Source organism: Caretta caretta, chromosome 2 (genome assembly GCF_965140235.1).
Source record: "Caretta caretta isolate rCarCar2 chromosome 2, rCarCar1.hap1, whole genome shotgun sequence".
Taxonomy (NCBI): Eukaryota; Metazoa; Chordata; order Testudines; family Cheloniidae; genus Caretta; species Caretta caretta.
The window spans coordinates 262,673,463-262,698,448 of NC_134207.1; the positions used below are offsets into that span (position 1 = coordinate 262,673,463).

Sequence of the window (24,986 nt, forward strand, 5' to 3'; positions counted from 1 at the left end):
ATTGATTTGTGATGCTTTGTGAAATAATTACAGCTAAATTGTACATCAGCTTATCCAACAAGATTGAATTCCCTTGCAGTAACCTCACTCGCGCAGGGAGAAAAGAGAGGTGAAAAAAGAGGTGAAAGTTACTTAGGTTATTTACTAACCTCTTCTCCTTTTATGTATTATCAATTATTAGTTTATTAATTCATTTAAGTTTTGATGTTTAGAAAGATTCTGCACCTCATACATGTGACCTCACACCTGGAAACTGGAATAATGGATATTGCTCATTAACATTGACCCATGTAAAACAAGTATTACCCATTGACATCTGGTGTTCCCACCACCACACATAAATTTACTGAAATAATACAATCAGTGATTTAAAATACGAAATAGTTTAATTATTTTTACAACTGTAAGTGTTACCCAGAACATACAAGAGGTCTTTTCAGTGAATTACAAAAAAACCCCAAACAAACAAGAAACACCTCGCATATAGAACAGCAGCTGAAAAGTAACATGAGTTGAACTGAATAAAACAACAGTTGTAACTATTTATTAGCCACATACATACAACACAACTGATTATTTAAATAAGGAAACAATCACATACATAAAAAAAATGCTAGAAAATTACACTGGCCATGATTTATTACAGGATTCTCATAAATCTGTGACTTTCATACATGTAATACAAACCTTAGCATCTCTTTCTACTGTTGTACCTTTTTCTTAATATAAACCATATTTAAGTGTACACATCATGGTAGGTTACATTACACAAGTGAACACAATCTAGCCGCAAGGCTCCCTGGTATTCCACATAAGAGAGCTGTCTAACCGAAAACAAAAAATGCACACCAAATTCACTAGTTAAGGTGTATCAACTTTCTAAAATAGCAAAGTATGTCCCAACAGAAATCTGTGTAGTATAAATAACCTTTTTTAAAGTTAAGTGTTACACAAGAGGTAGAAGTGATATTTTTGCAACGTTCATTAAATATCCAGTTATTTTACAGAAACACTGAAATAAGCCTAAATTGACTAATCATTAAGTATTAACAATTGACATCTTGCTTCTTTTAGTTAAATGTATACTTCCACTTATTTCTGTTGGGTCTACTAAATGGATTAACTCACAATAGCTTTCTTCAGTAATATTTCACTAACAGTGTAAAATTTGTTTTTAATTAAATGAGATTGACCAACATACATGTAAAAGATATACTTCAGACACTAAACAGTATATTAAAATATAGACACTATTAGTCTTTGTATATGTCATAAAAATAAAAGTAAACTTATTTTCCCCATATATATTGGAAATAGCCTAATTTTGTGGGGGAAAAAAACCCTAGGTTCATTAAGTTATTACTGTGCATACACAAGTTTTAGACCAGTTTTATTTTGTACAGTAAAAAATGTAAAGCAACCTTTATCTGGAATTGATTTTTTTAACGTTGACACTGGTCTATCCTTGCTCTCATTAGTTAGCTTTCATATAGTATATGCAAACAATTTCCTTTTTAAAGCTTATCTGGCAAATAAGAAGCAGAGGATTTATAGTTTCAGTTCCCCAATTCTAAAAAAGTTGCTCAAAACTACTTTATTCCATACATTTTCAACTTCTAACAACAAAGGCTAAATAAATACATTATAATGCACCTTATTTTTTTGCACCTTTAATTGTAGTATTGCTAAGAAAGAAAAATGAGTCACCACGCTATAAAATTGACAGATTTGGTTGCACTATTAAAAAGTAAAAAACTAAAGAAAAAGAAAGTGCTTTTTAAAAGCAAATTGTAAAACAATTTATCATAAAAAAGTAACTTCATAGATACACAGTTTTTCCTTTTATAATTATTTATACGTTTCCACAAAACAGAAAAGTGCTGGTGATTGAGACAGATAAAACTGCACAAGAAACAAATCAAGATCTTAACACGGTTAAGGCTGTATTTCTATCCAGGCAAATCAGGATAAAACAAGGTGCAAATTTCTCAAAAGCCTATTGATTTAACTCAGCCAAAGCATCTTACAGTAGGTACATTCCTCAGCTTTAAATGAAAGCAGACTATTTCTCCTAACTCCAAGATGTTACTATGTTTAAAAACCTTACAATAAAGTTAGGAAAAACATATGTTTCGGGAGTGTCTTAGTACCTAATGTTCAATATGAACTGCAAAGCCTGTATATACAAAAAAACTTAAATAGTAAAGACTTAGGTCAGTAAAACAGTAAACCCAACTGAAGTCAGTATCTGGCAAAACTATTGACTTCAGTGGAAGCAGGATTGTGAACAATTTCTGTGTAGCCTTAATTTCAAATGCATTTACATTTAAAGACACATTTGAAAGTTAGCTCCTCCATCATATTAGCCTAATATACCAGAGTGTGGTGTTCCTGCTCTCTTTTTCAGTTGAGGTCAACACTTGCAGAGTTGAAAAAGAATCCTGAACTCAAGTCTTCACAAATTAGCGGAGACCTGCACATTTTACAAAAGCCAATTCTACTCAAATGTCCTGAACGGAAAGGAGAATTAATTTAAAGCTCACTTCTCAGACCCTACCAAAAAACACACCAGTCATCTTTTGGATTGCCTCAGAATCCATCATTTTGACATAAAGCTGCACAGAGCACAGATAGAAAATGAAACCAGCTTTCAGAGCAGGTCAGAAAATGGCATTGTGTTTTATATTATCTTTTAAAAATAATTCTCAAGGGTTTTACATTTTATTCATAGTAATACTGTATAGCAATTAAAAAAACCCAAACACATCCAACTTCCTATAGGCCATCTCCTTAGTTCAGTGAGAACCAGTAGCTGTGACTTCACAAAAGGATGTGTTCCGAAAATGTCACATTGAGTAGTGTTGAAAGCTATGGTTTCAGGCCGAGGGGAACTGAGATGAAAAAACCCAAACGTTAGTTATGTGCTAAAAGCCCTTCACTATCAAGGACATTGAGCACCAATGAATTTTACTTCATTTAGAAAAAAGTATCCATCACTGTTTCCACAAATGGAGGACAGCAAGAGGCAGAAGATGAGGCCCTGTAGAAAGATGAGGCCCTAGTTTATTGTAAAGACTTCTTGATCCTGGAGATCCCCTCTGTTGGGACATGGCACCATACAGAACAGCCACATTCCTGGACAATCTCACTTCCCTTAATGCTGACAAATTAATACTGATCTCATTCGTGTTAACTTACACCAGTTCTATCACAATAGCTTTACTATCATAGGGACTCTGGGGATGTAGAGGAGGAGAGGCAAAGGCACAGGTGCTAAACATATTGGTGGAACAGTACTCATTTTGCAGCAGGCCATACACTTTCTGTGGGGGGAACAAAAAAGTGGAAATAGGAAACAAGCACAAGCTTCCAGTCCACTATCGGGGGAATAACCCATAAAAGGGATGTTAGCTTGTGATTTTTAAGTCTATACTGTATTGTGTTATCAATTTAGGATCTTAAAGTTTCAGCCCTATTCTAATAAAATAAATACAATTGTATTTTAACTAACATGATTTGAACAAGAATTCTTAAACATTCTGCACTCTTGGAACTGAGCTGACTAGTATTGTGGACTAGCCACAGTGAACACTCAGCACCCTCATCCCCACACTTAACCGCACACCTGAAATGTGCGAGCCAATTAGAAGAAAAAAGGACAGGATGGGGTGAAAACTTTTTAAACAGAAAAATTCACCGTATACTGTTTGATTGCTCCACAAACTCAAAAACTCACACACCGCTATCCACTTTAATCCAGACTGCTAACTAATAACCCAGGTCTGCTTCCCCGGAAGTCAATGACATGAGACTAGGGTTAGGCCCTAACAAACCAGAGAAGGAAATGATATTTATTCACCTGAAGCTCTGAATGGAATATGTATGGAAACTGCTTTTCATTATCAAGTCAAACAATAGTCAATTAGGAACACTATATGACTGCACAGAACTATTGTAATCCCAAACTTACACTGGTAAACTTCCAAAAGACTGTATTTCCGCCCTGAAATATAGAAGAATGTGTAGCAAACCAAAAACAGAACGGAAGCGTCTTGAAAGAATTTTTGTTTTTACATTGCAATGATGTTAATTGTTTAAGTATTTCAAGAAATGGTCAGAAAAATTTCCATACTAAGAGGACCATCAGATAGTTCACATTTTAAGAAGAATACAGGCCGGTCAAGTCAAAAAGAATTAAATGTGCACATGTTGCATTTGTGGGCAACACAACTAAACTCTGTTATGAATACACTTGACTTGTGGCAACTCTCAACAGCTATGGTGCCTTACACATGTTAAAGAGTCCATAACTGGACAATCAAATATTATGCAAGAAAAACACTAATACCATATGCTACGTTAGCTATAGTCAAATGCAGCTACATTTAACCCCTTTAAATGTATTATTAAATTGCAACAGAAAGCTAAAGTGAGCATACACAGTTACTTACCGTTTTTGAAAAATAAGACTTTTAAAGGCACATTAACTATATTATGAACTGATTAAGATCACATTCCTGCACAATAACTTACATACAAACAATACAATAAGGACCTAATATGCCCAATACATTCAATACTACAAAACAATCCTGCAAGACTACAAATTATTCTGTAAATAGAAATGCAAATCAAGACTTTCAAATACTATGTTAACAGGAAACAGAAATCGTAACTTAAATTCCAACAACTCAAATACTGTAAACTCTGAAAATGTTTCAAACCACCAACTATAATTTCACAAAAACACATCTGACCTTCAGATATTAGTGCAAACAGATTTTGCACACGCGCACACACACACACACACACAGAGACAGCACTGAAATAATTCTCTTCAGTACCAATGTTTAGTTTTAGACTAAGGCTTAAAAATATCCACTGAAATGGATTAAGTTTTCTTTAGAAAATGTGGAGCATACTTTTAATAAGATTCTGCCTTCTTATGATTCCTTTGTTTAATCAGTGGATCAAAATGAGGCTTTAGTGACTTCCTGTTCTACAAAATGATGCACTCATCACCTCATTACCATTAACAATGGTACGACCACTGGTACTATATTGGTACTAATAGAACTATAAGACCACATATGTTCTAGAAACATTCACAGGTCCAAAATTACAGACTGTTTGGAATATTTAGCAAGTACATGTATATGCAAACAGAATTATATATTTATCAAGAAAGCGTCAAATTCAATATCATATCATCATGAAACACAGATAAATCTTCATTTTAAGTCTTTGAACTTTTTCTCCTGTCCTCAACATAATTATTTTTTAAAACAAGAACTGCTCTCCAAAGCCATTCATCAATATACTAACACCTAAGAACACACTTGGTAATTAGTACATTTTGAAAGACAATCTAACATTAAGACACGATTGATAAAGCATTAAAATACTCATAAGTAGTGTGATTAAGATCAAAATATGAATTATTCATCCTTTTCTAATTCTTACTCTGTACATTCACATTGATACACTTCTGATTGTCTAAGCCCCAGGATGAAGACTACTAAATAGCAATTAAACATATGAAATCTTCTCATGCTAAAACAAATCAATTCAACAGCTTTGGTAACCTAGTATAGTTAGCTTTGTGTAAATATCTTGCAAACATCCCTACCCCTCAAAAAACCCCTATATACTGTGTGTATTTATATATATAATATACATAGTTCCTGAGTAAATCATTAAATCTGATTATTAGGAAGGTTTGGCAAAAGACCCAACTGTATATTATTAAAATAGAATTTTAAATAAACATTTAATCAAAACATTAAAATAAATATGGAATGTTTCTGAAAATTAAAATACCATAAACATATTATTAACCATGTAATTTTTCATTAAGTGCATACTTACTGTTTTTAACCATTAGGCATCAGTAAATCTAATTTCTAAGTCCGAGTAACAATTTTATGTTAACTGCCAACTGTATTTTAATGCAATATACTGCAACTCTAAAAATTCCTTAAAATTAGTTCTTCATTTATTTATTATGTAAAAATTTTGCCACAAGGATTATACTATGGGAACTTTTGGTTTAGATTGGTCCAGCTGGAAACTTTTAATTGGCAGAACAAGCAGGTCATGTAACGAACATTAAACTCTGATTATTCCAGTCAGACTCTTGGCAATTACCTGAAAGATTTGACACCCTGTCACAATAGCAAAGCAGAAGTGTGGACTATTCAGTGTTGAGTGACAGTACAAACAATTACATTTTTTAGCAATCATTCTGGCACTTAAAAGAATACATAATGGTGCAAAAACCCCAATAATTATGGAATACCCTTTAAAAATGACATTTCTAAAGAATGTTAAATTTTAAAACTAACAAATGAAGAAAAGAATCAAAATTAGCTTAGCCACTCACTGGTTTCTCAGATCATGGCTTGGGTCACAGCTGATACATAGCTTTGGCTAAGTGGTCAAGAAAATGATCAGCTATTGCCCAGTTCCCCTTATTAATAAAATCTTTATCTTACATAGAAGACACTGCAATACCAGCAATATTAAAACTGCAATAACACTATTACAAGAAATATTTGTCAACACCAGAATCACAGTAATAAAATTGCAGCACTGATCAGTTGAGTTATCCTTATTTTTTCTGATAACCTAGCAAAAAAAAGTTCTCCATAGCACAATGCAATTCACTTTCTTCCTTTTTTTTTTTTTTTCTCTGCACAGTTATTCAGAAATCTGTATGGGTTCCTCATGTTTCTCTTTTTTGCTTCCCTGGTCTTCAGGATCTGCACTATTTTTTTCTTGTGTGCTTGTGTTTCCTGGACAAAGCTCTTGCAATGCCCTTTCGACCTCCTCCTGTTTCACTGGAGTGCTTAAGGAGGTTTTTGGTAGAGTCATCTGCAGTGCACACCATAAAGCAGTACGAGCCTTGCGTGTGGAAACAGCTAACTCTTTAATGGCAGCTGCCAGAGCAAGAACATCTACAAAGACAAGAATATGCAACTACATCACAACAGAACTAATAAACCACCATGACATCTATTGATTAGACAAAAATCTCTTGAATTCAGCCAACACTTTGTATTATAGTAATGACAGGTTTCAGAGTAGCAGCCGTGTTAGTCTGTATTCGCAAAAAGAAAAGGAGGACTTGTGGCACCTTAGAGACTAACAAATTTATTTGAGCATAAGCTTTCGTGAGCTACAGCTCACTTCATCGGATGCATTCCACTGAATGCATCTGATGAAGTGAGCTGTAGCTCACGAAAGCTTATGCTCAAATAAATTTGTTAGTCTCTAAGGTGCTACAAGTCCTCCTTTTATTATAGTAACGTAATTCCAAGAAACCGCGGGAAAGATTGCACCCTGTTATTAAAGAACCATATTTCCAATATTTCTTTAGTTATATTCTAGGCTTTCGAATGCACCGAAGTTATGAGATAAATTCAGACTCCAGAACACGGGCTGTTGGTGACAAATGGTGCTGACATACAAAGCAGGGGGGAAAAAAAAAAAGAACTTTGTACTAAAAATTTCCTTTCCTTCAAGATAGTGTGACAACTTACATGTTATCATTCACTGAGTTCAGCCCATTCACAACAAAGGAATTATTGAACACCCTAAAGGAGATTTAATCCCAAACCTGCAAGTCCTATGCCAGGGGTCGGCAACCGGCGGCACGCATGCCAAAGGCGGAACACGAGCCGATTTTTACTGGCACACTGCTGCCAGCCGGGGTCCCGGCCGCCGCCCCTGCTCAGCCTGCTGCCAGCCTGAGTGAACAGAACCCCAGGCCGGCAGCGGGCTGAGTGGGGCCGGTGGCTGGGACCCCGGCTGGCAGGAGCTGGCGGACGGAACCCCAGACCAGTGGTGGGCTGAGCGTCTCAGCCCGCCCTCGGTCTGGGGCTCTGTCCGCCGGTGCAGTGTGTTAAATTTCTCCCCGTAGGCATGCGCTACTTGCGGAGCACCAGGACTGGCAGCCGTAACTAGTACACCGTCAGTAGCACGTTCCTATGGAGAGAAATTTAATACACTACACTGGGTAGAGAAGGCTGTGCCCCCCTAAACAGCCGGCCTGCTTCCCTCCCCCGACTGCCCCCCTCATAACCTCTGACCCATCCCACACCGCCCCTGCTCCTTGTCCCCCCCCTCCTGGGACCTCCTGCCCCCTGACTATCCCCCTCAGAACCCTCCACCCATCCAATCCCCCTGCTGCTTGTCTCCTGACCACCCCCTCCGGGATCCCACCCCCTCATCCAAGCCCCCCTGCTCCCTGACTGCCCCGACCCCTATCCACAGCCCCGACCGGCCCCTTGGGACGCCCACGCCTATCCAGCCACCCCATTCCCTGTCCCCTTACCATGCCGCTCAGAGCATCAGGACGGGCAGCCGTAAGCGGTACACTGTAAGTAGCACATTCCTATGGGGAGCAATTTAATACACTCCACCCATCCCCGCTCAGCCCGCTGATGGTCTGGAGTTCTTAAAATATGTTCTCTCACCCCTTATCAAAAGTTACACTACAATTAGCTTCAAAACTTGAAAACTTAAAAACTCTGTCTGTATATTACAGAAATCATTAAAAATGTATAATGTTAATAAATACATAGGTTTGATGAAACAAAATAGTTGTACTTATGTGCCTGCGCTTAATTTGTTTTTTCGATGATTTACCTTCTAAAAAAATCTTGCTTGTCTCGCACCCCCAGAAAGGGCATCCTGCACCCCCAGGGTGCGTGCACCCCAGGTTAAGAACCACTGCACTAAACTGATAAGATCTGCATTTTAATTTAATTTTAAATGAAGCTTCTTAAACATTTTAAAAACCTTGTTTACTTTACATACAACAATAGTTTAGTTACATAATATAGACTTATAGAGAAAGACCTTCTAAAAATGTTAAAATGTATTACTGGCATGTGAAACCTTAGAGTGAATAAATGACGACTTGGTACACCACTTCTGAAAGGTTGCCGACCCCTGTCCTATACCTACCCTTCCTGCTTGGTTTTAAAAAAGTAAACTGGAGCTTCACCTGACAGAGATAGCCAATGCCTCACTCAGTGAGTAAGTCCACCCTTCATCCTTGAATCATAGACCAGACTGACCAACACTTAAGAAATACACCCTGGATGCACTCGAATTGGCTAGTATCCACTATGAAATCTTTAGGGTTCCCAGCAAGCTAGCAATAAATCACTTTCAGTCTCATTGATCTCAAACCAAGATATCGGCCCCTAAGCAATCTGGATTTACCCAAGAACATGGAGCAAAAACTGTATTATTGGCACAGATGGATGTTCTCTTGATGTAGATGGATGGAGGGCAGCCTTCCACCTTTATCCTGGCTCTCTCTGCAACATTTAACATGATCAATCACGATATACTGCTCTGTGTAAGATACTTATTCCTTGTGGATAATCATAACGATTCAAGAAATCACAAAGGAGAAAACACCTTGAAAGACTATCTCTTGTCTTGTCTCCTTGTAAGATCTAATCTTCAGTTTGCCTGTATAGGGTGAGCGGTCTTTCTTGTTGCATCTGGACCGGTTGAAAGGAGATACAAGATTTATAGTATGTATGCTCTTTCTGGAGAACATATGTGGAGGTAGACAATGACTTTGTCCTACTTGAAATTCTCCGCCATTCTTGTCTGGGTTACACAGATCACAATCACCATTACGAAAGTAGTAACTGGTTGCTTGAAAAATATAACCCACGGATGAAGCCAAAGCTGCCTTTTAACTCGTGCACTACCCACGAAGGGTCTGGCTGGAAATGTGATTGGGGCTAGCATGAATAGAACTGCCAGAGATATTTGTCATTAAAAAGCCAATTCTTTTGTCCTTGTTTGGGATAAGTTCCTCCAAACACGCAATTGCAGTGGAAGTCTACAAGAATCTGTCTACTAACTCAAATGTGGATTTTTTTTTTATTACAGCTTTTCCAGTCTGTCTGACATCTTTAAGAGGAAAAAGTCCACAGGATCAGGATGGTCTTATTTTTCAACTGAGACTGTGGATTCCACTTTTGGAGTCTGGACATACGGCCTTTTCCATGTGGAATTTACTTACTTTCAATTAACTGCCGAATACAACTTCTGTTCTTGGCGGTGAACTCGAACTCTTCAACACCAAGATCTGGTGGTAAAGCCTGTTCTTTTCACTGCTAGCAGGGAAGTACTAGCCCACAATATGCTTAACCTTAGGATCCTGGGCTTCTATCTTACACAAAGAGTTATCCTCCTCCCTCCTCTTCCTTTTTTTTTTTTTTTTTAAACAAAGCAAAAACAAAGAAACCCAACTTTTCTTTTTCTTTTTTTTTTTTTTGGTGCCTCCAGATTGGATAGATGGGATCCCAACAAAAGAGGTCTGGTTTTGATTCACCAGTGCACTTGACTCCTGTCATCAAACAGTCTTGCTTGCTATACCTCGGCAGAAGCTGCCAATCAGGCCAAATTTGTAGTGGTTTTGTGACAAACAAAACATCAATTAATAAGCAGTGTAAGACCAAGGAAATTTTCACTGTGTAAGCTAAGAAGGATGAAAGCCCACTCTCAAATCACTATTAATGACGAAGCTCAATTTGTTAAAATGAGTACAACCTAATTAAGGATGGTGAATTGCTTACTTGGCAGATATTTTTGTTTGGTATCAATTCCCAGTCATAGGCTACCTTTTTACAGCGATAACTCTCATATCCCCTGCCTGTTAAATAGCAGCATGCATTGAAACAAGTAGGAATTCATCCAGAGTCTTTAACAAAATCTGATTATTTAATAAAATAAAGAGGGCTTTTTTTTTTTAAACCGAGAAAATATCTTGTGACAAGAAGGGGTCTAAAAATCAACAACACAAAACAGAATAAAGTCTATGCAGAAATTACCTGATACAAGTGAGGGGGATTTTTCTCTTTTAAAGTCAAAGGCACACATATAGAGAAAGTTTCTGTTTAAGGGAGTAAGTCTACTTGTTACCATTAAAACAACATTTAAAATGTGTTACAAATTGAACTGAATACCAATTGGAAAAAAAAACAATTTTTAGAACTACAAAGCAATCAAAAGTATTTACCTTTTTCATTATTATAGCGAGGTGCTCCTTGTCTCTGTGGATTGGCAGCATTGACAATCTCATCTTTCCGCCTCGCTTGTGTAACATGAATGGCTTCTAAATGATGTTCCAGAGTTTTGGATATATTCCCATGGACAGGAGTACCACGAAGCCTTTCCATTTTTCCTATTAAGGTGAGCACCTAACGAATATATTTCAAACACCAAAAACAGTTAATTTTTTAAAATCCTACACAAAATATAATAAACCCACAAAAATATAACCTGATGTTACTAATCCCTGCAGAAGATTCCATGCTGTAAGTATGCTTACTCTGGCCTGTTCTCGTAACTGGTCCACAATCAAACGATCCACTCGTGAAGGGTTAGCAGGAAGTCGAGAAACAGGAGTGTTATTTGAGCTAGATACCCGCTTTCCTGGAAAGTTTCTTGCAAGATCAGCTTCAGTCTGAAGAGAAAACACATACCTTTAAAATATTTAGAATGGAGTTTCATCCTATAGCCTAAGCTTTTCTATTTTTTCACTTCTACATGGATGGATGAGATGTGTCTGCTGTTTAAGTCTCTGGAGGCATTTAAAACAATAAGAAGTCATGATTAAACTTTAAATTGCCAACAACTGGCTGTAAATATAAGGGTACTTCCAAAAATTCCAAGTACTACTTTAAAGCATAAATCTAGAATCAACATCGGTAACCAATAAATAAAATTACTTTTACAATATTAACCAGTCTTGGGTACAGATACAAGTAAATAGAAGGATCTTGCACCGTCCTTGAAAGGTTACACTGTAGCTTTGTCACACCAAATTAGAGATGTGAATTCCCAACTGCCTACTGATAACATTTTGTTAAGGATTCTCAGATGGTCAAATCCAGGAACTACTAGCAAGTACATGAGATGTCCTCAATTGCTGCAGTGGTTGTGTTTGAAACCCCCAAGGATAATCCCCGGTTTAACATATTGGCTTTGAGAAGATATCAGCCCTGAAAAGTCATCCACATGGACATGAAACTCACCTATGACTACAGGCCTAAGCAAAGCCCAATACCAGGCAGATAAAGATATATTGGACAAAGCCAAAATAATATGTTTTAGAGTGACATATCTCTTATATTTGAAGTCAGATATAAACAACCATCCTCTTGGCCCTCCCTCAGTTCATGCTGAACTGAGTACTATCCAAAATAGCTGGACTAATAAAGTCCCTGCTTTATCAACTATTCAGGCTTTAGCTATACAAGTCACATCAGTAGCCTCTTCCACGATCCATGGATAGTGGTAACTATTGGCTACTAAACTTGCACTGAACAACATGAACCGAAGAATAGGATCCATGCCACCAGATAATATAAGACCTTTGGCCAAAGAGGGTACTTGGTTAAGCAACCACTGGTGTCAGGTGTAATTTAGTTCAAGAAAATTACTGCTGAATAAGCGGTCCTAACTCCTGTGCCCCTGAAAAATGAAAGGTGAATCTCAGTCTCACGCACAATTGTACGACATTCACACTGTTTGGTATCTTCTTACAATTTTGTATACTCAAAATAGATGGTTGTAGATGGGGCTCAAAATATTTAGAGTGGAATTAAAGTCACAATATTTCAAAAAGGCAGCAAGACTGGCTCCTTTTTACCAGTAAGATGCAGGAATTTCTACTCTACCTAGCTGTTCCTTTATAATCACATACAAGTCTATCATGGTATATATTATTACCTTTTTCCTCTCCTTCTCCAGAGCTCTCCACTGTTCATAACACTCCTCCAGTCGAATATGAAGCTCATTAGCAGGTCCACTGCGATTTCTTGGAGGCCTATACTTGTTAAAAGGAGTTGGAAAGGCAAAGTATGGTGCACTTAATTCCCCACAAAATAGGTCGTTAATGAAGGGATTCAAATGGTTAAAATCATCATAGTGAAAAAGATCAACAAGTTCCGAGAATGGAAATGGTGATGGAGGAAAAGCAAAATTATTTGCTGATGGAAAAGGATGGGGATTAAATGGAGTAAAATTGGGATTTTGCTTAAAATCAGACATTAATGGGAAAGAAGGAAGAAAAGAAGGATTGATGAAATCTGACATGTTGCCACCATTCTGTTCTTGCTTCTTTCGGAACATGCTGAACTGTTGCTGATTTTGCCCTGCATACCCAGGATGGGGTATCCAATTCCTTCTACCTCTTCTTTCATCTTTATTACAGTTATCTTGGTTTTGCTTTTTGCGAAACCTATGATACTTTTCAGACTCATCACTTGCCGAATTCTGCTGTGTTAACCAGTTGTGTGACAAATTAACGGGTATTTTACGATACTGGCCTTTATTAGTCAATGAATCATGCTGGGAATGTCCAATAGGTTTAATTTGTTTCTGATTTTCTGCAAAGAAATTTGAACCCCCCAAGTTACCAGGAACACTATTTGATATTTGTAACCTTCCATCTTTCCTTGAAGAGGGCACCGGTGACAACTGTGAGTAATAAGAGGGCTGGGTTACAGACTGATGTGTTGGAGATCCACTGGACATAGTTGAAACCCCAGAAGAAGACTGTGGGCTTGTTACTACTTGGTTTTGCTTCCTATATGCAATATCTGATGTAGATGTGGGACTTAAGATTTTACCATCCAGCCACGTATGTCCACGGTAAGGTGAATGAAAGTTTCCATTTTGTTGAGCAGTTTTTACAGATAAATGATATTCAGAAGGTTTACGAGAACATTCTTTAGGATTAATATGGCTCTTACATTCAGAGTTATTACAGGTTTCTCCCAAATTGAAGCTATTATGGCCATTTTGCAAGTGCGTTTCCTGTGGGTTTCTATTTGATCCTCCAGGAAAACTATTTTCTTTAGTAAATGGTTGATTGAAAAAATAGAGCGATTGGTGAACAGATGGCTGTGATTTATGAGAAGTTGTAAAATCTTCATATCTTTTAGAAAACAAATGGTTGTCCTGGAACATTTTGCCCCAAGTGCCATTAGCATCATTGGAGTACTTTGCTTGCTCTTGTTTGTCATTTTTTGTAAGTTTGCCTCTTGCTCTGTCAGTTTCCCAATACTCTTTCTGAATACCAGTGCCATCTTTAATTCTGCATTGAGAAGAAAATTTACTAAAATCAGAGCAGTTCTTTTCACTGTCTCCATTTAAGTTCATCTTATCATAATTGCACACGTGCTGATTAAATTGTACATTCTGAAATGCTAATCCTTCTTGCTGAATTATGGCATTATTTTCAAAAGCAGAATTTTCAGGGTAAATGTTCAAGATATCATCAGATGGCTGAGTATATGGGTCAGAAGGAGAAAGCCAAGACTCTATAAGATGAAGGTCTTCAAATCCTCTGTGTAAAGTCTCTACATCAGGTGACTTTTGCAAGTGTCCTTGATAATAGCTCTGTGTGCCAATCAGGTTTGGAAAATCTTTACTTTGTAAAGGATGCTTAGAAGACAGACCTGAGAAGTCACCATTGTTTCCAATGTCAGATGCCCACATAGGGGGAAACAATCTCGACAGAGAATTCCTGTAACAAATAGAATTGCACTTTTAGGAATGACCAAACACATTTATGTTACATTATAGCTTTGTTCAGAGAGTTTAGTGTCTTTTCAAAATGCAAAGCTACTACTAAAACCTTTGCTAAAGATATAATTTCAAGAAGTTTTGTCACAGAAATCAGCAATAAAAAACTACTAGTGTACTAGACTGTTGACAGCCTATAATTATTTCCTAAAGTCTATTTTTTATTGTTTTTTCTAGTCACATTTTGGTGCTTCAATCACTACTATTTGCCCTTCGTAATCTTCAGAGACTTAATTTTTTATTCTTTAAGAGTTTCTGTATTGACATTTGAACTTATATAGCACTTTCCATAGAAAGATTCCTTAGTATTCTAAAACAAAATTAAGCCTCACAACATCTCCGCAAGGTCGATTCCATGTTCTGCAGTAATTCTTATTTCTTTAATTACATTTTCCTTGTTCAAAAGTGTGTTTTTGCCCCCAGCAAGAAAGCATTTATTTAAATTCCTTTCTATAAGGTTTTCTAATCATTGTTTTAAATATACACATCATCCTGCTCGATGTTTAACAATATTCGTAAGCCGTCAGATACAGATTTGACTCCTGTAATAGTTGAAAATGTCTGATGGCCTCCCCTCTTAGCAATCTTCTATGACAGGGGTGGCCCACATGTGGCTCTTTAGAAGTTAATATGCGGCTCCTTGTATAGGCACCGACTCCACGGCAGGAGCTACAGGTGCCAAAGTTCCAATGTGCCGGGGGGTGCTCACTGCTCAACCCCTGGCTCTGCCCCCACTCCACCCCTTCCCGCCCCCTCCCCTGAGCCTGCAGTGCCCTCGCTCCTCCCCCCACAGCCTCCTGCACACCACAAAACAGCTGATCAGGAGATGCGGGAGGCGCTGATCGGCGGGGTTGCCTCAGAACATGTTAGTCTACAGGACCTTAAGTTTAAAATTTGCTTTAAAAATATTTCATTAGTGGGTTGCTGAAGATTATAAAAATCACATCTCTAAAAAATCCTTGCATAGATTTTTAGATGCACAATCTGAGTATTCATCTTTAGCCTTCAATGCTTGGCTCTTCAGACATATAGTTTTTTAAATAAATCCTTCAAAAGGCCACCCTTATCTAAAATACACATGTGAGCCTGGGCTGCCATCAGGCATAGGGGCACCAGTTTAATAATATTGCATAGGGACCCATAAATCCTAAGGACAGCCCTGAGAGGAGGGCAACAAAAATGATTAGGGGCCTGGAGCACATGACTTATGAGGAGAGGCTGATGGAACTGGGATTATTTAGTCTGCAGAAGAGAAGAATGAGGCGGGATTTGATAGCTGCTTTCAACTACCTGAAAGGGGGTTCCAAAGAGGATGGCTCTAGACTGTTCTCAGTGGTAGCAGATGACAGAATGAGGAGTAATGGTCTCAAGTTGCAGAGGGGGAGGTTTAGGTTGGATATTACAAAAAACTTTTTCACTAGGAGGGTGGTGAAGCACTGGAATGGGTTACCTAGGGAGTTGGTGGAATCTCCTTCCTTTGAAGTTTTTAAGGTCAGGCTTGACAAAGTCCTGGATGGGATGATTTAATTGGGTATGGGTCCTGCTTTGAGCAGGGAGTTGGACTAGATGACCTCCTGAGGTCCCTTCCAACTCTGATATTCTACGATTCTATACCCAAAATATGGGCTCTTCTTGGGGACAATCAAAATTATGGCTCTTATCATTATGCATTATCAATATATCATTGCTTCTCTTTATAAAGGAAAGACACTCCAAAATTCATGACAGTAATAAAAGGGAGTACCTCCTTTGCTGGTATATTCCCACAACTTTATGACATTGTCTTTTGAATAAGCATCTCATCAGTATAGCACTCAAAGTGCCATATTATTTTCTTCTGTTACATACAAATATTTTTTGCATTTGGAAAACAAAAATGGTAGAAATTTAACTTTCATGTTCCTACAATATAATTTGCATAGATCCCACTAGCAAACTTCATCACAGTTGTATAATTAAAAGTATTATTTAGTTAGGACCCAAAAGTATGCTAGGTACCTTGCAGAACATAAATCTGGTCCCTGCTCCCAAATAGTTTGCAGTCTAAAAAGACAAGACAGATGGATGATGTGGGAAGAGATACAACACTAATGTTTTGCTTCTGATGTTATCCCTGTAAGTTTATTGAAGAAAAAAAAAATACTGATTTGCAGGACTGGCTACTGTTCGGGGGGGTATTTTTTGTTTTCTTAGATATTATAGTTCATAAATCCTGGAAATATATAAACAATTCAAAGCATTCTGAAATGTATTTGTATGTGTAGATATAAAAATCTTAGCATTTTATATTGATTGATCAGTGCTGCTAAATCATTTTGAGGAACTGGCCTCCAACTGAAGAATTTTGCCATAGCATTTGGTAAGATGCCTTTTCCACTCAACTAAAACAAATGCGGACGGTATTATAATGGTTTTTTTTTTAATAGCCTTGTGTATATATCGTTAAAACCCCCACTATAAAACCTTCTACATTTGTCTTAGTTGAGTGAAAAAGGCTGCCTATGCTACAGCAAAATTCTTAAGTTGGAGGCCATTTACTCAAAATGATTTAGCTGCAATGATCAATCAGTTCAAAATCCTAAGATTTTTATAGTATCTAGAAATACAAATATATTTCAGAATGATCTGAATTATGAGCTACCTTTACCTTCAGATATATCCACAGTCATAATAATAAAGTTACTCTTAATAAAACTAAAGTAACGAAAGACATGCATTTCTCTTTCCAGTTGCCATCTGCTGGTAGAAGGATAAACAGAAGACTGCCTTTCTACTTTAGTTTATTCCAAGTAAGTACTAGTAACAGATCTTTCCCATTTAACTTGATGATAGCTTATTTAAATATCTTAAAACTCAGTACTATGTCAGACAACACATAAGTTGTCTTGTCAAATGTCTACTGTTATGTAAAATATATAAAACTTACTTTAAAATGTAAGACATACAACACCATGCAAGTTTTCAGTATAAACTTACCAATCTGTAACGGGTTCTGGCTTGTTTGGCTCCTCTAGGATGCTCGACACTAACCCAAACATATCTGGGCCATTGCCAGAGTAAGACAGATTTATCTGTGCCCTGAAAAATAATGACCCAGACAAATATGATCCTGTCTTCAGGAGAAAAAGCCACCAATAAAGAGAAAACACACAAAAGTTTACCTTCTGATTTCTTTAGCAGTAACATATTATAAATATAGGAGGAGGAGAAAAGGAAGCTTCCTCACCCACCAAAAATTAATGCAATAATGTTCCTTGCAGATGAGAAGCTAAGTATTATCTTCTATCATACCTTTGATGGTAAACACATATCTGAGTAACTAGTATGTTTTAAAGCATCAGCATCATGGCCCCTTGTGCAGATCTCAGCCCTCATGCACAAAGCATTGTTTTTGGTTTCTAGAATGTTTACAGGGGAATGGGAAGGAAAAAAGATGGATGGATGGGATGTCATCTGCCTCCTTGTCACCTTTTCCTCCCTCTTCCACAGAAAGCTGTTCTGGGGAGATAAGAGTGGGTGGGGACTGAGCAGACATGAAGTGGGTTGCAACACTCCTGTGAAGAGTGGGAGGAACAACACCCAAAATCCTCCAACCAGCTCCATGAAAATTACTACAAAAGGATACATAGGAATTGCGATACTGGATCAGACCTAAAGTCAATCTAATCCAGAATCCTGTCTCTGACAGTGGCCAGCACCAAATATAACGAGATGTAATAACCCTACTGTGTTCTGCGCCCCAGCACTCCCAACTTTAGGTCTGATTGTGATCTATAATAGTCAGAGATTGGTTTAATGTCTGTTCCACCAATTTTTAACCTAAATATAACTCTGGATATTCTTGATATCTGTGTCAAGTATCCAATCCTTTTTTTAATCTTGTTAAATTCTTGCCTTAACAACTTTCTGTGGTAGTGACTTCCACAGCTTAATTACACATTGTGGGAAATATTTCTTTTTTGGCCACTTAATCCTCAACCTGGCCTACACCTAAACTTAGGTCAATGTAGCTATGTTGCTTAGAGGTTTGAAAAAAAGTCACACTCCTGAAAAACATAACTAAGCCGACCTAAGCCCTAGTATAGACACCAACTAGGTCATAGGAAGAATTCTTCTGTCAACCTAGCTACCACCTCTCAAGGGAGTGGATTTAAAAAAAGAACCTTTCCATCACTGTAGAAAGTATCTACACCACAGCAGCGCAGGTTCAGCTGTAATATTTGCAATGTAGACATAGCCCTTTGCTTCCTAGCTCCTCCTCAGATTTTGATCCGTAACAATACTTCACCTCTCAGTCCATGACTACTTTGTTTGGTTTTTTTTGAGGGACCTGGTCAAAGGTTTTTTTGGTAGTTCAGATAAACATCAACTGTTTCTCCTTTATCCACTACCTCACTGACATGTTCAAAGAATTGTAAGATATTAATGAGACATTTTCCTTTGTAGAAACCATGCTGGTTAAATCCTATCATATCATGATCTTTCAGACATTTTGTTTTCCCTTTTAAATGATCATTTCAATAAATTTGCCAGGTACAGATGCAAAGCTTTGTGAACTATAATTCCAGTCACCCACAGACCCTTTTTAAAATATATGTACAAATTTGCTGCCCTCCACTCCTGTGGAACAGTGGCTAATTTAGATACCATTCAAGCTAGCTTTGATACCTGGAAACATACTGGAACAAATTATTAAACAATCCCACTGTAAGCTCCTAGAGGATAATAGGGTTATAAGTAACAGCCTACATGGAGTTGTCAAGAATGCATCATGCCATATTAACCTAATTTCCATTTTTGACAGGGTTATTGGCCAAGAGGATAGGGGGAAGCTGTAGGTGTGAGATATCTTGATTTTATTACGGCTTTTGACACAGTCCCACAGGACATTCTCATAAGCAAACTAGGGAAATGATTAAATTACTATAAAGTGGGTAAAAAACTGGTTGAAAGACCATACTCAAAGAGTAATCAATGGTTCTGTGTCAAACTAAGGGATGTATGTAGTGCCTACAGAGCTTTGTCCTGGGTCTGCTGCTACTCAATATTTTCACTAATGACTTGGATAGTAGAGTGAAGAGTATGCTTATAAAATCTGAAGATGCCACCAAGATGGGAGGGATTGCTAACACTTTGGAGGGCAGGATTAGAATTCAAAATACTGACAAATTGAAGAATTGGTCTGGAATCAGAAAGATGAAATCCAATAAAGACATGTGCAAATTACTATACTTGAGAATAAAAAAAGAGCAATAACACCTACAAAATGGGGAATCACTGGCTATGCAGTAGTACAGCTGAAAAGGATCAAGGGGTTACAAAGGACCACAAATTGAATATGAGACAACAACATGATGCAGTTGCTAAAAAGGCTAATATTCTGGGGTAGTATAAAAGACATAGTAGGTAATTGTCCCACTCTACTCAGCATTGGTGAGGCCCCAGGTGGAGTACTGTCTCCAGGTTAGGGCACCACACTTTAAGAAAGATGTGGACAAATTGGAGAGAGTACAGAGGAGAGCAACAAAAACAATAAGAAGTTTAGAAAACCTGATATACGAGGAAAGGTTAAAAAAACTGGGCATGTTTAGTCTCAAGAAAAGAAGACTGACAGGAAGGTCTAATAATAGTCTTCAAAAACATTGAGGGCTGTTATAAAGAGGGTGGTGATCAACTGTTGTAAGCGAGACACAAGAAGTAATTCTTCTACTCTACTCCCTGCTAATAATGGCCTCAACTGGAGTACTCTGTCCAGGTCTGGGTGCCACATTTCAGGAAAGATATGGACAAATTGGAGAAAGTCCAGAGAAGAGCAAAGGTTTAGCAAACATGCATATGAGGGAAGATTGAAAAAAATGGGTTTAGTTTGAAGAAGAGAAAACAGAGGGGGGACATAACTGTTTTTGAAAAAAGGTTGTTACAAGGAGGAGGGTGAAAAATTGTTCTTGTGAACCTCTGCGGATAGGACAAGAAGCAATGGGCTTAAATTGTAGCAAGGGAGGTTTAGGTCGGACATTAGGAAAAACTTCCTGTCAGGGTGGTTAAGCATTGGAACAAATTGCCTAGAGAGGTTGTGGAGGTTTTTAAGAACAGGTTAGACAAACACCTGTCAGGAATGGTCTGTTATGTAGTCCTGCCTTTAGTGCAGGGGACTGGACAAGATGACCTATTGAGGTCCCTTTCAGTCCTACATTTCTGTCATTCTTCCCAATATTCTCACCAGTGAAGACTGATTTTAAAAAAATCATTTAGCTTCTCAGCAATGCCTTTATCTTCCTTAATCTCTCCCTTTAATCCAGTGAGTGACATCATCTGGAGTTCTTCACTCCCCATACAAGAAGATTCTTGGAAACACCTGAGGAACAAAGACTGAACTGGGGGAAGTGCTGGACCCAGGCTAAAGGGATTTCTAGCCTGTTAATAAAAGACCTGGGAATTCCAAGCTGTAAAGCAAATGCTGCTTGCCCCTTAAGAATCTGCAGCTTGCTTGTATCATTTCTCCGGGTGAGAATCTGCTAATTCATATCCAATCTATTTAGTATATTAAGGTTAGTTTGCGTTTTTTAGTTATTTGCTAGGTAATCTGCTTTAATCTGTTTGCTAGCATTTATAATCTATCTTTTGCAGTTAAACTTGTTTATGTTTTAATCTAAACCGGTGAGCTTTGACTGGAGTGCTCGGGGAAAATCTCTGCTTGGTTACCACAAGTGTGCATTGTTCTCTTCACATTGAGGGAGAGGTGGACCGGGTATTAAACCCATATACTGGCCAGATTTGACCATGGCAGGACGGTACTGCTCTGGTGTCCCAGGCTGGGAAGCTGGTGGTTAGAGAGCCTGCGTGTAACTGCAACTGGGCGTGTCCCTACCTGGGTGAAATGCTGGTGGAAGTGTGGGAGTGGGTCTGCAGCTTGCCACAGCAGCACAGTGTGAGAGGGAGCCTAGGCTTGTGGGTACTTAGTGGGACCCCAGTTCCAGATGGCACCCCGGGGGGAACCCATCACAGCACCTATTCTTTCTTAGGCTTCCTATTTCTGATGTAGTGAGTTACAAATACTAAAATGAGATACTTATATTGAAAATGCAGATGATGTCATCATGGGTATCAAGGGCCAACAAATTACTGTGGTAGTTAGCATAATACAACCCTGATGTAAGAATGCATGCCATAGACCTCACCGGGAATAGAGATGGAAAGAGCACAGGGGGAGGGAGAGAGAGGTCTGCATTTATATAACTTCTCTAATTGTTAACAGCTGCCTATATATTTCTAAAGCTACCATAAAGATACACTAAATACTTCAACAGATGCACATATTTATCTTAAGATGACTAAGATAAATGTGAGATAGCATGAGTGCACTCATTTAAATGTCCGGTATATAAGGGGAAAGGAAACAGAACAGGGTAATAGGAATATGAAAGAAAATAGAAGTAGACAAAAGAAGGGGTAATACAGAGCCAGACTAGCCTAACAGCAGGCAGCTGCAGCAACAGTTTCATAAGCCTACTGAATGACTAGGGTAGGAAAGATTAGATGGGAAAAGTAGCCCAGGCCTAGGAGAGAGGGACCAGAGTGCAGACTGTGGCGTCCATTAAAAACTTTAATTTAATAGCTAACATGATTCCTGTCTATCAATACTTAATATAGGCTGCCCACCTTGATGGGAGAGTAAGTGGATCAAGTAAACCATGTTGAGACTGGAACATCCCGTATTTCAGATCTCTTCTGCCACTAATAAAAAGTTGCTCAATAGCTATCCTACACCACTGGTTGAGCTAGTAAATTTTAGTTACAATGTAACAAAATCATCTAGCAGCGCTAAATCTGTGATGCAAGTAGTGAGGGCCCTCAGGGCTGCACAGGCATCTCTGGTGAGTTATGTAAACAGAGGGAGAGAGAGACTAGACTAGACTAGTGGTTTTCAACCTTTCCTGACTACTGTACCCCTTTCAGGGGTCTGATTTGTCATGTACCCCAAGTTTCACCTCACTTAAAAACTACTTGCTTACAAAATCGGACATAAAAATACAGAAGTGTCACAGCATACTATTACTGAAAAACTGCTTACTTTCTAATTTTTTCTGTATGAAATTTTAGTTTGTATGGACTTTGCTAGTGCTTTTTATGTAGCCTGTTGTAAATCTAGGCAAATATCTAGGTGAGTTAATGTACCCCCTGGAAGACCTCTGCATACCCCTGGTTAAGACTATAAATCCCAGAAAGCTGGCATGTGCATGCTTATGATACGGGTGGTGGAGAAGTTCCACACACATATGTCCCCTAACCTTCATCCATTTGTACTGTTCAGTAACAAGAGGAAGAAACTGGCATTCACTGTACCCCTGCTGTTACAGAAAACAGCTCCCTCTGTCACCAAAAAGAGCCATAATGACGTGATGTAACAAGGAAGCTTTTTCAAAAGGTAAATATTTGTTATTATACAAAGATCAAGATTTGTCTGATACTTGACTTTCCCATTACGTTCCCTAATAAGGAAATCTTCGGTCACATATTAAAAAAGGTATAACCATGATTTCCAAAGTTATTTGATAAATACTACTCAATGCAGGTAATTTATTGGCCATGAGTTTCTGTAGTTATCCCATAACTTCTTCCTTTCAATACTCAAACACTCCTACCCAATTAAACTTTCAGTCTTACAGAAAACAGCGAACAGCATAAGATTATACTTATTTAGTACCTTTTTTTGGTGCAGTCTTGTAAAGAAGTTGCTGTGTTGGTATCATCTCCACATACAGACCAATTACTATATAACCGGGATGATTCCAGGGGTGGTGGTGTACTTGTGATCCCTCCTAACAATGGGGAGAATAACTGAGTGTCCATTTTTTGTTTCTTGCCGTTTACCTAAATTGAAAAGAGAGTGAACAGTTTTAAAATGTGAAGAGTTTATGTAGGTGAACAATAAAGGGCACCTCTTTTGAAAAAAAGGAAGTTTGTTTGTTTTTTAAAAGAGGTAATATTTTTTCTTTCTGAAAACTTTGTTTCTGCAAATCCATAACTATGGTTTTTTTTAAAAATCAGATGTGTTATTTAAATCAGATTTTTCTTTTTAAAAATAAACCTATTTAAAATTAAATTTGAAATTGTGACAACTTATGTTAAGGCCTAAACTTAGTATAATCTATCAAAATTAATTAACTAAATAATATTCAAGCAGCACATGTTTATGCTGAAATTTTAAGGAAAGTCAAACCACTGAACTGGTGGAATTCACTGTGCTAAGCACCTGGAAGTGCATTTGTTGAAGTGTTAACCAGATTTTGATAACAGAAGCCACTTACACAGCTGCAGAGAGAATATTTTCTTTATTTCAGTTTATTCAACTTGTTCGTTAAATGACTACTTCACTGAAAGTTGAGAAATGGATTCAGAATTTAAGAAAAGAAAAAAGGCAGGAAAACTTGCTTTCCTTTCCAGTCTATGCATAAAAACTAGGTGAGAAAGGACGAGAGCTATGGTTTCTAAAATCTAAAGGAAATGGTAACCAGAAACAATCAGTTCAATTAACTAACTACAGATAATACTTCCTTTGTTTATCAAATCAGGTTTAAATGCAGAATATATTTTGATAAAGTTACATTTTAAAAAGTATGCAGCACATTTAAAGGTAGCTTTACTTAACCAAAGATAATTTTAAAATGCTGTTTGGGGCATCGTAATTCAACTCCAGTTTCCATCCTAATGGAGCTTGACACAAATCACAAGTAAAAATAAGCATGGGGCATGCCACAACTCTTCAGCTGGCTCAAGGATACTCTCACCGATTGGCATGGCCAAACAGACTTGAGAGACTGGATGCAGAATATCAAATAATTTGAGAGAACTTTCCTGAATGACTTTGAGGATTATATCTAAGGTTTCCACCATCATTTTAAAGGAGGTCCTGACTTGCCTTGAAGTTAGGCTGTGGAAGGAGCAGATGGTGCTATAGCCTTATTTGGTGACGAAAATAAACTAGCCAAAGGAATGCATTGGTCCCTCATTGTCCTCCGTGAGGTTCCTGTTCAACTTCCTGGACGAGCTCCGGTCAGAGAGTTACCTTAGATGGTTCTTTAGAAAGAGGTGATCTATTCTCAGACATGAATCTAGATGAATAAGCAGGAAAACGTTGAGGATTCCATACTGACCTGCATTCCAAGACTGCATTCCATACAGGAAAGGCAGATAATGCCACAGGATGTAAGGTGCCTGAAACCTGTCAGAAGTATGGGATCTATGACAAGAAGGACTCCTTCTTAGGTCTCTTTCAGGAACCAGTCTAGGAGAATGAGGAGAAAATCTACAAGAAGTACTTCTACTGTCATAAAATGAAGATACAGACTAGCAGAACTCCA

General features: G+C 37.8%; 1 protein-coding gene across 7 annotated transcripts in view; it reads right to left on the bottom strand.

Moving 5' to 3' along the window:
- Nucleotides 1-364: 364 nt before the first annotated feature.
- The window catches only part of LOC125631151 (meiosis-specific coiled-coil domain-containing protein MEIOC), a 53,115-nt gene continuing 28,493 nt past the window's right edge, over nucleotides 365-24,986 (bottom strand). For all 7 annotated transcript variants that reach the window (XM_048837402.2, XM_048837399.2, XM_048837401.2 and 4 more), the window contains 6 exons: nucleotides 23,330-23,496; nucleotides 17,602-17,703; nucleotides 12,766-14,566; nucleotides 11,363-11,497; nucleotides 11,051-11,231; nucleotides 365-6,956 (listed from right to left, as the gene is read on the bottom strand). In XM_048837402.2, coding sequence (XP_048693359.2) covers nucleotides 6,700-6,956; nucleotides 11,051-11,231; nucleotides 11,363-11,497; nucleotides 12,766-14,566; nucleotides 17,602-17,703; nucleotides 23,330-23,496 — 2,643 coding nt within the window. In that variant the 3' untranslated portion in view covers nucleotides 365-6,699. The remainder of the gene's footprint in view (nucleotides 6,957-11,050; nucleotides 11,232-11,362; nucleotides 11,498-12,765; nucleotides 14,567-17,601; nucleotides 17,704-23,329; nucleotides 23,497-24,986) is intronic.